This window comes from Schistocerca gregaria, chromosome 3 (genome assembly GCF_023897955.1).
Source record: "Schistocerca gregaria isolate iqSchGreg1 chromosome 3, iqSchGreg1.2, whole genome shotgun sequence".
NCBI classification, from domain to species: Eukaryota; Metazoa; Arthropoda; class Insecta; order Orthoptera; family Acrididae; genus Schistocerca; species Schistocerca gregaria.
Genome location: NC_064922.1, coordinates 611,904,773 through 611,918,284, shown reverse-complemented (window position 1 = coordinate 611,918,284; position 13,512 = coordinate 611,904,773). Strand labels below are relative to the sequence as shown.

The window sequence follows — 13,512 nt, the reverse complement described above, 5'->3', positions numbered from 1 at the left end:
ATTTCAAGCATACGCTGTTTTTTTTTAAAAAAACACAGCATCAGTAGGTTTCGAACTCGGGACCCTTAATATGACGATTTGATGCTCTACTAACTCAACCTACCAGAGATATTGATGTGTGGACCTGACAGATGCACTTTTTCTACAGCCATAATTCTGGTGTTACTTTTAATTACCATTTACACATGTTCTGCTGGACGACAGCACACAGCACAAACTGTTTGGTTGATACTCTATCGACACACAACTTTTGGTACCAATCTAAATGTCAAACATCTAGAGGTTCGGGTGTTAGCATGCAACCCAACATGATCTTCATTTCAATGACTGCATCACCCCCCACCCGCATGAACCATGGACCTTGCCGTTGGTGGGGAGGCTTGCGTGCCTTAACGATACAGATAGCCGTACCGTAGGTGCAACCACAACGGAGGGGTATCTGATGAGAGGCCAGACAAACGTATGGTTCCTGAGGAGGGGCAGCAGCCTTTTCAGCAGTTGCAGGGGATTGACTGATCTGGCCGTGTAACACTAACCAAAACGGCCTTGCTGTGCTGGTACTGCGAACGGCTGAAAGCAAGGGGAAACTACAGCCGTAATTTTTCCCGAGGGCATGCAGCTTTACTGTATGGTTAAATGATGATGGCGTCCCCTTAGGTATAATATTTCAGAGGTAAAATAGTCCCCCATTCGAATCTCTGGGCGGGGACTACTCAAGAGGACGTCGTTATCAGGAGAAAGAAAACTGACGTTTTACGGATCGGAGCGTGGAATGTCAGATCCCTTACTCAGGCAGGTAGGTTAGAAAACTTAAAAAGGGAAATGGATAGGTTAAAGTTAGATATAGTGGGAATTAGTGGAGTTCGGTGGCAGGAGGAACAAGACTTCTGGTCACGTGAATACAGGGTTATAAATATAAAATCAAATAGGGGTAATGCAGGAGTAGGTTTAATAGTGAATAGGAAAATAGGAATGCGAGTAAGCTACTACAAACAGCACAGTGAACGCATTATTGTGGCCAAGATAGATACAAAGCCCACGCCTACCACAGTAGTAAAAGTGTATATGCCAACTAGCTCTGCAGATGACGAAGAAATTGGAGAAATGTATGATGAAATAAAAGAAATTATTCAGATAGTGAAGGGAGAAGAAAATTTAATAGTCATGGGTTACTGGAATTCGGTAGTAGCAAAAGGGAGAGAAGGAAACGTAGTAGGTGAATATGGATTGGGGGTAAGAAATGAAAAGAGGAAGCTGCCTGGTAGAATTTTGCACAGAGAACAAATTAATCATAGCTAACACTTGGTTCAAGAATCATAAAAGAAGACTGTATACATGGAAGAAGCCTGGAGATACTGACAGGTTTCAGATAGATAATATAATGGTACAACAGAGACTTAGGAACCAGGTTTTAAATTGTAAGACATTTCCAGGGGCAGATGTGGACTCTGACCACAATCTATTGGTTATGAACTGAAGAAACTGCAAAAAGGTAAGAAGTTAAGAAGATGGGACCTGGATAAACTGACTAAACCAGAGGTTTACAGAGTTTCAGTAAGAGCATAAGGGAACAATTGACAGCAGCGGGGGAAAGAAATACAGTAGAAAAAGAATGGGTAGCTCTGAGAGATGAAGTAGTGAAGGCAGCAGAGGATCAAGTAGGTAAAAAGATAAGGGCTAGTAGAAATCCTTGGGTAACAGAAGAAATATTGAATTTAATTGATGAAAGGAGAAAATATAAAACTGCAGTAAATGAAGAAGGCAAAAAGGAATACAAACGTCTCAAAAATGAGATCGACAGGAAGTGCAAAATGGCTAAGCAGGCATGGCTAGAATACAATGTAAGGATGTAGAGGCTTATCTCATGAGGGGGAAGATAGATACTGCCTACAGGAAAATTAAAGAGACCTTTGGAGGAAAGAGAGCCACTTGTATGAATATCAAGAGCTCAGATGGAAACCCAGTTCTAAGCAAACAAGGGAAAGCAGAAAGATGGAAGGAGTATATAGAGGGTCTATACAAGGGTGATGTTCTTGAGGACAATATTATGGAGATGGAAGAGGATGTAGATGAAGATGAAATGGGAGATACGATGCTGCTTGAATAGTTTGACAGAGCACTGAAAGTCCTGAGTCGAAACAAGGCCCCGGGAGTAGACAACATTCCATTAGAACTATTGACGGCCTTGGGAGAGCCAGTCCTTACAAAACTCTACCATCTGGTGAGCAAGATGTATGGGACAGGCAAAATACCCTCAGACTTCAAGACGAATATAATAATTCCAATCCCAAAGAAGCCAGGTGTTTACAGATGTGAAAATTACCAAACTATCAGTTTAATAAGTCACAGCTGCAAAATACTAGAGCAAATTCTTTACAGATGAATGGAAAAACTTGTAGAAGTACCTCGGGGAAGAACAGTTTGGATTCCGTAGAAATACTGGAACACGTGAGGCAATACTGACCCTACGACTTATCTTAGAAGAAAGATTAAGGAAAGACAAACCTACGTTTCTAGCATTTGTAGACTTAGAGAAAGCTTTTGACAATGTTGACTGGAATACTCTCTTTCATATTTTAAAGGTGGCAGGGGTAAAATACAGGGAGCGAAAGGCTATTTACAATTTGTACAGAAACCAGATGGCAGTTATAAGAGTCGAGGGACATGAAAGGGAAGCAGTGGTTGGGAAGGGAGTGAGACAGGGTTGTAGTCTCTCCCCGATGTTATTCAATCTGTATATTGAGCAAGCAGTGAAGGAAACAAAAGAAAAACTCAGAGTAGGTTATAAAATCCAGGGAGAAGAAATAAAAACTTTGAGGTTCACCGATGACATTGTAATTCTGTCAGAGACAGCAAAGGACTTCGAAGAGCAGTTGAACGGAATGGACAGTGTCTTGAAAGGAGGATATAATTTTGCTATTTGGGGAGCAAAATACCTGATGATGGTCGAAGTAGAGAGGATATAAAATGTAGACTGGCAATGGCAAGGAAAGCGTTTCTGAAGAAGAGAAATTTGTTAACATCGAGTATAGATTTAAGTGTCAGGAAGTCGTTTCTGAAAGTATTTGTATTGAGTGTAGCCATGTATGGAAGTGAAACATGGACGATAAATAGTTTGGACAAGAAGAGAATAGAAGATTTCGAAATGTGGTGCTACAGAAGAATGTTGAAGATTTGATGGGTAGATCACGTAACTAATCAGGAGGTATTGTATAGGATTGGGGAGAAGAGGAGTTTGTGGCACAACTTGACTAGTAGAAGGGATTGGTTGGTAGGACATGTTCTGGGGCATCAAGGGATCACAAATTTAGCATTGGAGGGCAGCGTGGAGGGTAAAAATCATAGAGGGAGACCAAGAGATGAATACACTAAGCAGATTCAGAAGGATGTAGGCTGCAGTAGGTACTGGGAGATGAAGGAGCTTGCACAGGATAGAGTAGCATGGAGAGCTGCATCAAACCGGTCTCCGGACTGAAGATCACAACAACAACATCACAGTCTGTGCCATCTGGATGCTTCCTACCAACACCAGCTTTTTGGAATTGCGCAGGTGGGAAACCTCCCTGCAATATATCCTATGTTCTGTAACACACCTGGCCTCAACCTCCGTTAGTCACTGTCTTTACCTATCTAACCCCTCCCCAGTTCCGATTTCAGCACTACACAACCCTCTATTTCACCAACACGCCGTAAGTCTTTTTACTTCTCACCGTTTCCACTACCCCGGCCTCCACGTAGGTGCTCTACCCTCTCTCCACCTCGTCCCTGCATGCCACCACAAGCACCACTTTGCTGTGCCCAGTCTCTACCCTGCCGTCACTCCCACTCCCTGCCCCAGCCTCCTCCTCACTCCAGTCACCTGGCTGACTGTTCCATCAAGCTGTGCTGCTTGCAGTCTGGCTTCAGCTGCCAGAGACTGTGGTCATGGGTGTGTGAGTTAATAATTATTATTAATAATTGTGGCTTATTGGATCCACCCCAAAACAGTACCTGAAATAGATAACATTAGAGCACTTGATCTCCTTTTTCCCTAATCATTCCAGGCAAATTCAGAAAGGTTCCTAACAGGACCATTATTCATTATCATCATCATCTTATAGCTTCCCACCACTAGCAAGGTCTGCTTGGAACACAAGCCTCTCCATCTTCTCTGGTCCAGCCATCTGTCGCTACTCTGATCCACTCTTCTCATCTTTCCTGGACTTTTTAGCCACTTGTCGCTTGGCTTTTCCCTTGGTCTTCTGCCCTCAATCATGTTCTGTATGCATTGTTATTGCTATTGTTGTTTTCAGAGTTATGCTTAAATTTCACTGTTTCAAGTATTCTTAAAGTTTCTTTCAATAAATTCTTAGTGTCTTATGATGTATTCTATTGGCACTAAGCCACTGCCACAGATGTGTAATTCAATAAATGAATACAAATATAGTTGTATAAAAAAAGGAATGTTGGTGAAGCACATGCATGAAACAACTGTGATATCTATTCACTGCATTCTACACATTTTTGCAAGTTCAGTTTGTGTGAAAATTGCTCTTCTTTAAAATTGTAAGTATCTTGCTCAGAGTTTGTAACTATTTCTTTTCCCAAGAAATGAACACATATGTAAGAAAAACATGCAGGAATGAGGTAAATGTGACAGACTTATATATTAATAAAATAACCACAAAAAATTAACGATTTGAAAGTGCTTTAATTGGATAAACAATATACATTCAATATCTGCTATAACCCAATCACTTGCTTAATAAACTGGACGGCATAATAGTGATTAATACTGGTTCAAATGATGACACCAGTAATACATATATTCTAAAAACAATGCAGTAAAATGTATATTACAAAAGGATGGTTGTTATTGCACTTTGAAAAAGATCCCACCCCACACAATATAATACTGACATTTTAAAGTGTATATAACATACCTCATAATGCAATAATATGGAATCTAACCGTGTTTTCCTACAGATAAAATAGTCTCTTATTAGTTAATGGTTTTCTACAGTATGGTAGTTAATTGCACTTTTGAGTAATACTTTGAGAACGGACATTAAAAAATGCTTTATTTTAATGAAAATCCATGGCAAGAGCCCCAGAAACTTAAGTAATTTAAAAAAAATAAATGCTATATCAACAACATATCTGCTTGCTGTTCTTAAGGACACAGACTGAATCTTCACAGTGCCCGTTGAGTTTCAGCAGTATGTGAGAACTAATACCCTGAAAGGAAGGAGGCCATGGGGATGGAGCAGGAGAGATCTCAGGAATCAGTCAAAACTGCTAGGTCCTGCACTTAGGAACATAAAATTATATGCTGCTGTAACACTGTATTGGCCATGTATGACATTGTATGTAAACCACCATCAAAGGCAAAGGCATTTGATTTGAATTATTCCTATATTCACTAGGAGTGGTGACATTATCTAAATCTAATATACAGTCAAAGAAAAACATCCCAGCACACCACTATAGCTTCCTCAGTGACACGATAATCAGATTATAAATCAAGTACAAAACTTTTTATCCTAGTAATTATACAACAGACCATGTTACAGAAATCAGTGGAAAATATCACAAAATGGAAGCACACACACTACATTCTGTGGTAATGTTCATGTACCAGACAAAATACTACTATTGTATTTAGATAATAAAAAGTGCAAAAATGTTGTAAACGAAACATTAACAGACAAAATATTCAAACTAGTCATAAGTACAGGTTTGCATTCTCTCAAAATATGGCAATACACCACAGAACAACAATACACAGGTTTTGACAAGTTTCAACACAATCACTCAACTCAGTGGCAGCAGATTAGAACTTAAGAATTTGTATGCTTTGTGGAAGGCAAAAATGGTTGAACTCTTGTGATGCTCCATAGAATGTTTTGAGCAATGCTAGAATGACTACAGCTGTATACAGATTACAAGGGGATCCACTTTAAAGCAAGTATAACTAACTGAACATGCCTCGTAAGAATACAAATTTACACCAGTCTCATCTTTTTTGGTGTGACACTTTGCATATGATCTTTTCCGGTGGAGACCAGGAACTAGTCTGCAGTAAACTGCTAGTCCAATGCCACACAGCTGATTGATTTTGATGAAATTTATCACAGTGTATAAATGCATTTCAACGTCAAAAACAATTGTACACTAATATGCCATGGAAAACAGCAAAAGACAATATTTCTTGCAGATGTTTTGAATTAAGTCAACTGTGGTATATTAAAAATGACAAAATATAAGTTATGTTTCTGCACTAAGTCAAAGAAATAATATTATGTACAGTGATATATTTATACACAAAGTATGTTAAAAATAAATCAAATATGGTATGTAAATACTTTAGGAGTAAAGGAAGGAATTTGTCGAATAGTTTGTGTCAAGCTGTTGACAGGCACATAAAATAGAATGAAAACTTGTTAGCTTTCAGATGAACCCTATTTAGCAAGTTTAAGTGCATATACACACAAGTGCACACCTGAGCAGCTACATTGTGCCAACTGAATACCTAATGCCATGTTGGCAGGAGTGAGCGATTACATCGGGTAGGTTGGGGTTGGGTAGAAAGACAGAGAGGCGAGAACTGGGATGAGGGGTTGTGGAGATGTAACTTGTGGCTTGGAGGGTGGCTGCAGGTGTGCGGGTTAGAAATGCAGGATGGGAAGGTGGCATGTCCATGGGCTAGGAATGCGACAACGGAAGACGAAGCTGGTGAGTTTGAATGGTGCACGATGATGTCAATGTGGAGGCATAGAATGTGAGGGGGTAACAGCACTGAGGAAGAGGAAAGTTCTGGCTGGAGGGTGTGCATGAAGTGTGTTAGTGGTGATTGAGGCCAGGAAGATAGATAGATTTAGTTTAACATCCCAACATCAAGATCATTAGAGATGGAGCACAAGCCCAGACTGATTCCAGGATGGGGAAGCAGTTTGACCATGCCCTTTTGGAGGAATAAGCCTGCCATTTGTCTACAGGAACTTTACAGAAATAATGAAAAAACTTAAATCTGGATGGCTCTTTGTAGATTTGAATCATTGCCCTCCCAAATTTGTGTCTAGTATTTGAGGATCTGAGTGTAGAAGGATTACTGGAGTGAAGGAAGTGTTGAAAGGATAACTCCCATTTAAATTTTCAAAAAAGTGCTAGACAAAAAGGTCCAGATGGCATGGGTTGTAAAATAACCCCTGAGCTCCAGCATGTTGTGCTAATCAGCATGTTCTGCCCCTGGGTGGTCAACTTTATTCTTGTCCACAGTTTTGTCTGTGGCCATTCATATTGGTGGACAGCTGGTTGGTGGTCAATCAGCATGTTCTGCCCCTGGGTGGTCAACTTTATTCTTGTCCACAGTTTTGTCTGTGGCCATTCATATTGGTGGACAGCTGGTTGGTGGTCATATCCATAAAAAATGCTCTGTAGAAATTGCAGTAGAGCTGATGGCTAATTTCATAGGTGTCCTTGCCTCAGCTGAGACAGAAGAAGCCTGTGACAGAAGTAGAGTAGGATGTGATAGATGGTACATCCTACCCCTGATCTTTCCCATCCATCCTGAAGTGGTATTCCTTCGTCCACCCAACATACACAATATCCTGGTCCATCCACATGATACTCCACCTTCCAGTGTCTTGGCACATAGGTCACATCCCTGTGGAATACCCTGAGTGCATGACCTGCCTGATTGAACTGCTCATCGATTTCAACTCTAATCTTGTCACAGACTTCTCCTACCTCATCAGAGACGGGGACATCTGTGAAAATTGTCATGTCATATATAGGCTGTGCTCCAATTTCTGCACAGCATTTTAAGTCGACATGAGCACTAACCAGCAGTCCATCAGCACGAAAGGCCACTGCCAAACTGTGGCAAAAAACAGAGCTGACCATCCAGTGGTGGAACATGCTACTGAACACAACATGCTGTTCCACAATCCCTGCCTACCATGCAGCTCCAGCTTCTCTGAACTATGCAGATGGGAATTGTCCTTGCACTCCGATAACTGCCTTGGCCTCAATCTCTATTAATTCAGTGCATGCACACCCTCTACTCAACGGCTTCCCCTTTGTCTGTCCTGTTAAAACTATCAGTCTATGTCACTGTCACTTTGCATTGCACTAACTCACTGACTCCAATGCCTATGTGTCGCATTCCTAGCCAGTGCACCTGCTGTCTCCCGTTCCTGCATTTCTAACCTGCACACCTGCTGCTATCGTCTGAGACACCAGCTACCTATCCTCAAGCCCTCATCCCACTCCCCACCTCTTTCTCACTCTACCCACAGCACCCGACACATCCCCTCACTATGGTCCATCAGTCGAACTGCAATCCTGGCATTGTGTGTTCAGCCAGCACAATGTCGTGTGTGTGTGTGTGTGGTGTGTGTGTGTGTGTGTGTGTGTGTGTGTGTGTGTGTGTGTGTGTGTACTCTCTAGCTCATTAAAGTATTCATCTGAATTCCAGCAAGTTTTATTTTCATTTTTTTTTTTTTTGTGCCTGCAGCAACTCAATGTTTCTACCATTTTGTGAATGGTCTCGTTTATGCATGAAGTATATAGACGCATCAGACAAGTACTAGGTGAATGGCCATATTATTGTGTTCAAAAAGAGCAGTCCATGAGTGCACCTGATGATAGTCAGCCAGTACACTGATGAAATATTGCACGTGCCTATCCGGCTTCTTGTCCAAGGTCTCCTTAATGATCTACTACATTGAGCAAACCTGAAGAATCACATTAATTACACACTTTGCACTTTTATTTTGATGGTAAGTGTATCGTTATGTATGAATCCAGCAGTCATAAGTTCTGGTATTGAAATAAATTCTGTGTATCCAAATCCTCTAGGGTTAATGTTTTTTGTTGGCTGTTGAAATGCGTCAATTTCTGGCCTAGACATCATGGTTTCTTGAATGTGTAACTGTGAATCTTTCATATTGACCAATCGAAAACTAATTCTTCCAGTGAACGGCCAATCTAAGCAAACGTCATGATCAGTCTTCATAAGATGAATCAACAATGATAAGTAATTGTGATCTTTTGGTGATATATTAAGCCGTGCGCAAAACCTGAAACAAACAATTCTGAATTATAAGCTAAAAATGAGATGACAATCATTATTTCGTTCTCACATTTATTTATATCAAATGGAAAATTCACATGAGAAAATTAAATAATGTACGAGACAGAATTTGCTGGTCACCACATGCCTTCAGGAGATGAAAAGTTTGTTACTACCAATAGACACACAAGGTGTGTGAGAAAAATGAGACTGACAAATCTGTGTGCAATCTGGCAATGCTGTGTTGTTCTACTTGTGTAGACTGGTGTGTTTATCCCTTCCAGAAGCTCAGTCTGAGCTCCGAACAGCTAACATGTGATTCTTGAGAGTGCCATCAGTGAAGTTGTGTTTTGTTGTGTGCTATGAAAATGGAACAGTGGAATTTAGAGCAACCTTTTGCAATCAAGTTTTGTGTTAAATCTGGGGAAACTGTACATCACTGTACATCAAATTCTGACCAAAGATTTGCACATGCAAAATGTTTGTGATAAATTGGTTCTGAAAAATGTCACAGCTGAGCAAAGGACAATTGAAGAAATGTATGTGTTGATCTTCTTGAAAGTATTGCTAATGACCATGAATGATTCAGTCATGCAATCACAGGCGATGAAGCCTGGATTTTTTAGTACGATCCTGAGACAAAGCAGCATAGTGAAGGGTGGCACACTGAGACGTCTCCTCAGGCAAAAAAGCTCAAATGAGCAAATATAAGATTAAAACAATGCAAATTTGCATTTTACAGTAGATGTATAGTGCATAAAAGATTTGTTCCTCCAGGACAAACAGTCAACAAAGTGTCTTATAAAGTTGTCCTTGAAAGGCTCATGAAAAGAGTGAATCAAGTGAGACTGGACGTTGCAGACAAGTGGATGTTGTATCATGACAACGCTTCATGTCACATGGACACTTCCATCTCAGGATTATTTACCTAAAATTGCATTCCCGTTGTTCCATAGCCCCCCTATTCACTTGATCCGAGTCTTCACAACCTTCTTTCAGCAAAATTGAAAAGTGTATTAAAAAGGATGTCATTTTCGAAGAGAACTTCAAAAGAATGAGACCGATGTATTGAAGGTCTTATCAGGTGAAGCTTTCTGGCACTGCGAAACAGGAAACAACTCCACTGGTGAATAACTGCCAAAGGGAACTACTTTAAAGTGGACCACAATGTTACTTGAAAATAAAATAAAAACTTTGGTAGAGACCAAATCAGTCTATTTTTCTCACACACCTAATATACGAAAGTTCATGTACTATTCTACCTTTTGAAACTATCAGTTCCTTCATCTTTGAGAAGAGAGGGATAGGTTTAAGGGATAAAAAGGAAAGGCATGGCACTTGGACATCAGGATGAGAGGGGCCCACCTGTTGTCAGGATTATGGAGACAAAAATTTATTATGTCTTAAGTGTGCAAAATAATACAAAGGGATTTCAAAAGGAAAAAATGCAGTGGGTGAATATAGTAATTTGTTACCTGTATCCATTGGGTGAAGTGTAAAAGCTCGGGCTGTAAAGGAAATAATGAGCAGGTTCTCTTTCCATTGTGTTCAGCTCTTTACGAAACTCAGGAATAGCCCACAACATGACACCACCACAGTGTTTACGACAGATTTCTTCGAGGACAGCACTTGAATTGCTGACATGTTGCTGCAGCTGCTGCTTGATGTTAGACAGCTGTATTTCATGTTCATTGTACTTCTGTTCCAGGACCACAATCCTACCAAATAAGTCACGTGCCAGTGCTTGCCAGGTTTCCTAAAAATCATAAGTGCACTGCAGTCGACTTACATAGATTTGCACATGATCTCCTGTACATTTTAAAGTCAATATTAAATGTGAACTGTAGTAACATACACGATTGATATGATTGTGTGAAAGTCATGATCAGATACATAATTAACCTTTAATACTCTGTACAGATATCACATAATATTTGTTACCAGTAGGTTTGAAAGTTGCTCTATTGAGGGAGATTTACAGGACTACCACCATTTTTTAACTGTGAGATGCATTTTTCTGAAAATAATTGTAAGGAAACTTACGCACTTTTAACTGTTGCAGAACATACCACAAGGTTTCTGAAGACTTGAAAACCGTAATGCTTTTACAGACATGGTCCTACAGAATTTGAGAAGATATCTTATTTTTCTGGCCTAAAACTGGTTCACACATCTAGTTACCACGGGTCAGTTTAAATGAAATGTACAAGGTGTATTCAGAGGGTAAGGTCCGATTTGGAGTGAAATGGAAACCAATGTGAAAATACGATGGAACTTTGCACAGATGTGTTGGGCAAACAACGCAGAGAATTGGCGGAAAGCACAGGCTGCTGCTACCTGTGATGAGGATAGTGGAAAGTTTGTAAAGAGCTACAACAAATGTCTAAGTCAGAGCAGTGACTATTCAGAGAGGTAGTTGGAAGGTGGGACTAACTGTTGTGAATGAAAAATATTTTATTTTCACTGTGGTTTCCATTTTGTGGCCGATTAGACCTTACTTTCTAAACAGCCCTCATAAGTCATGGCACAACCCAAATTCTGAAATTTAAATCAGTTTAGTCAATCACACATTCATAACCATCATAACCATAGTATGACGTGGAATGTGTTCACTGAGCAAAATTTATACACACTTGCCAAAAACACACATTCACATCACTACATGGTGGTGGTTTCCAGATTTTTACTGACTACTTAGCAATGTTGAAATATTCTTTTAAGGTATAGAAAGAGCTGCTAATGGGAAATATTTTAACTACATTTGACAATGTTTGTGCTGTCTGAAATAAATTTTATTTCTGAGGGTACACTGACAGTTCTATAGCTGGGTATTTCACTGAGTCCTATGCCAAATTTAGATTAACAACAGGAAACTGTAGAGTACCAGTTCTTCTATTACTATAATTTTTTGTGTGTGTGAATATACTGTATCTGTTGTTTTCAGACCCGAATAGTTTATTGGAGTGAAAAGCTGTGGTTAATATTCCCACTTAAATTGATGTTTATAAGATGTAAATGTATGAATCTGGCAACTATTTCTATTACTTTTTCTTGTATTATAAGAGCTTTTCACCTAAGTGACAAGTTACCCACAAATGTGTTAAGTTATAGATTTTTCTGCCCCATAATTGGCAGTATTCTGATGGCAAAAGCAGTTGGACCTAAATGCCCTAGTAGGGCTGTTATATACAGTCTTTCCAGTTTTAAGTTTTCTCTGGTACTCACACCCAAGAGCTTGAAAATATCTACCATGTTATTATTTCTTTCTTGGTATACTACTTACTCTACGAGTTCCACCAATATGGGGAAAAAAAAATTTAAAATTTTTCACATAATTAACCATAGCAAGCAATGAGTACAAGAAGAAACTGGCAAAAAGTAATCAAAAATTGTTTTATGTGTGTGGTTCCACTTTGCAGCCACAAGGACATACAGTTTTCAATCACCCATCATTTCGGATAATATATTTGGAAGCAAATTCTCATTTCTCCTCAACACAATCCCACATCTCAAAACTTCCATTAACTCATAAAGCCTAAAACAAATTATAGTCCCAAATAATAAGCAAAAATGGGCCTAAAACTTAAATATACTGCCCCAGTGATTCCATTTTGAAACCATTCATAAAAGCGGTGGTATAAAAAAACAAACCACATGCCACAATTTCCTACAATCATGTAGCACAATTCCCACACTAACTGTTGCTTTGAACATTATAAGTGACTGCTATAATGCACTACATTTTTAGAATTACCTCAGTGTACCACTAGATGTCTCTGTCTTGCAACAGAATCTGCAGTTTCATATTTTCTGCTAAAGGCACTGGTAAAAAAAAAAGGGGGGGGGGGGGTTTCAGACAGAAACTATAGGTACATGACAGGTAGGTAGGTAGGTAGGTAGGTAGGTAGGTGTGTGTGTGTGTGTGTGTGTGTGTGTGTGTTTTTCTCACTATTTAAAATTGGATCAACTATGTTTCATTTCCAAGTCTGAAGAGAGAACAGTGTTCCCTTGGCAATCTAATCACAAACATCTGTGTGTATTTTCTTAAGCAATTTCTCTTGATTTCAATACTTTCTCAATTTTTTCTCAGCAACCTAATCACAAATATCTGTGTGTATTTTCTTAAGCAATTTCTCTTGCTTTCAATACTTTCTCAATTTTTTCTCAGCAGTTTATTTCCAGATTGTGCAATGTGGGCATGCCTTTATATATAGCTCTACTTTAAGTCCATCCATGCTGACTGATGTACATTGCCAATGAAGGCTGGAATTTACTACCAGTACTGTAACTGGACTTCTGTTGAGTGGTGACAGATGGTCTTTTGAGTTGAATCACAGTTTAGAATTGAAAGCAAATACCCTGTAACAATTGTCAGGGTCCAGGTTGAAGGAAGGAGCGTTATGGGCTGTGGAACCTCCATCAGAATGTTCGTACCATGGGTCCTCAACTGCAGAGCC

General features: G+C 39.6%; 1 protein-coding gene across 1 annotated transcript in view; it reads right to left on the bottom strand.

Annotated features, from left to right (window-relative positions):
* Positions 1–4,670: 4,670 nt before the first annotated feature.
* Positions 4,671–13,512, bottom strand: part of LOC126356189 (TNF receptor-associated factor 6-B) — a 66,571-nt gene continuing 57,729 nt past the window's right edge. The window contains exons 7-8 of the mRNA XM_050006971.1: positions 10,531–10,812; positions 4,671–9,062 (exon numbers count right to left, since the gene is read on the bottom strand). Of these exons, the coding sequence (XP_049862928.1) occupies positions 8,735–9,062; positions 10,531–10,812 (610 nt within the window). The 3' untranslated portion in view covers positions 4,671–8,734. The remainder of the gene's footprint in view (positions 9,063–10,530; positions 10,813–13,512) is intronic.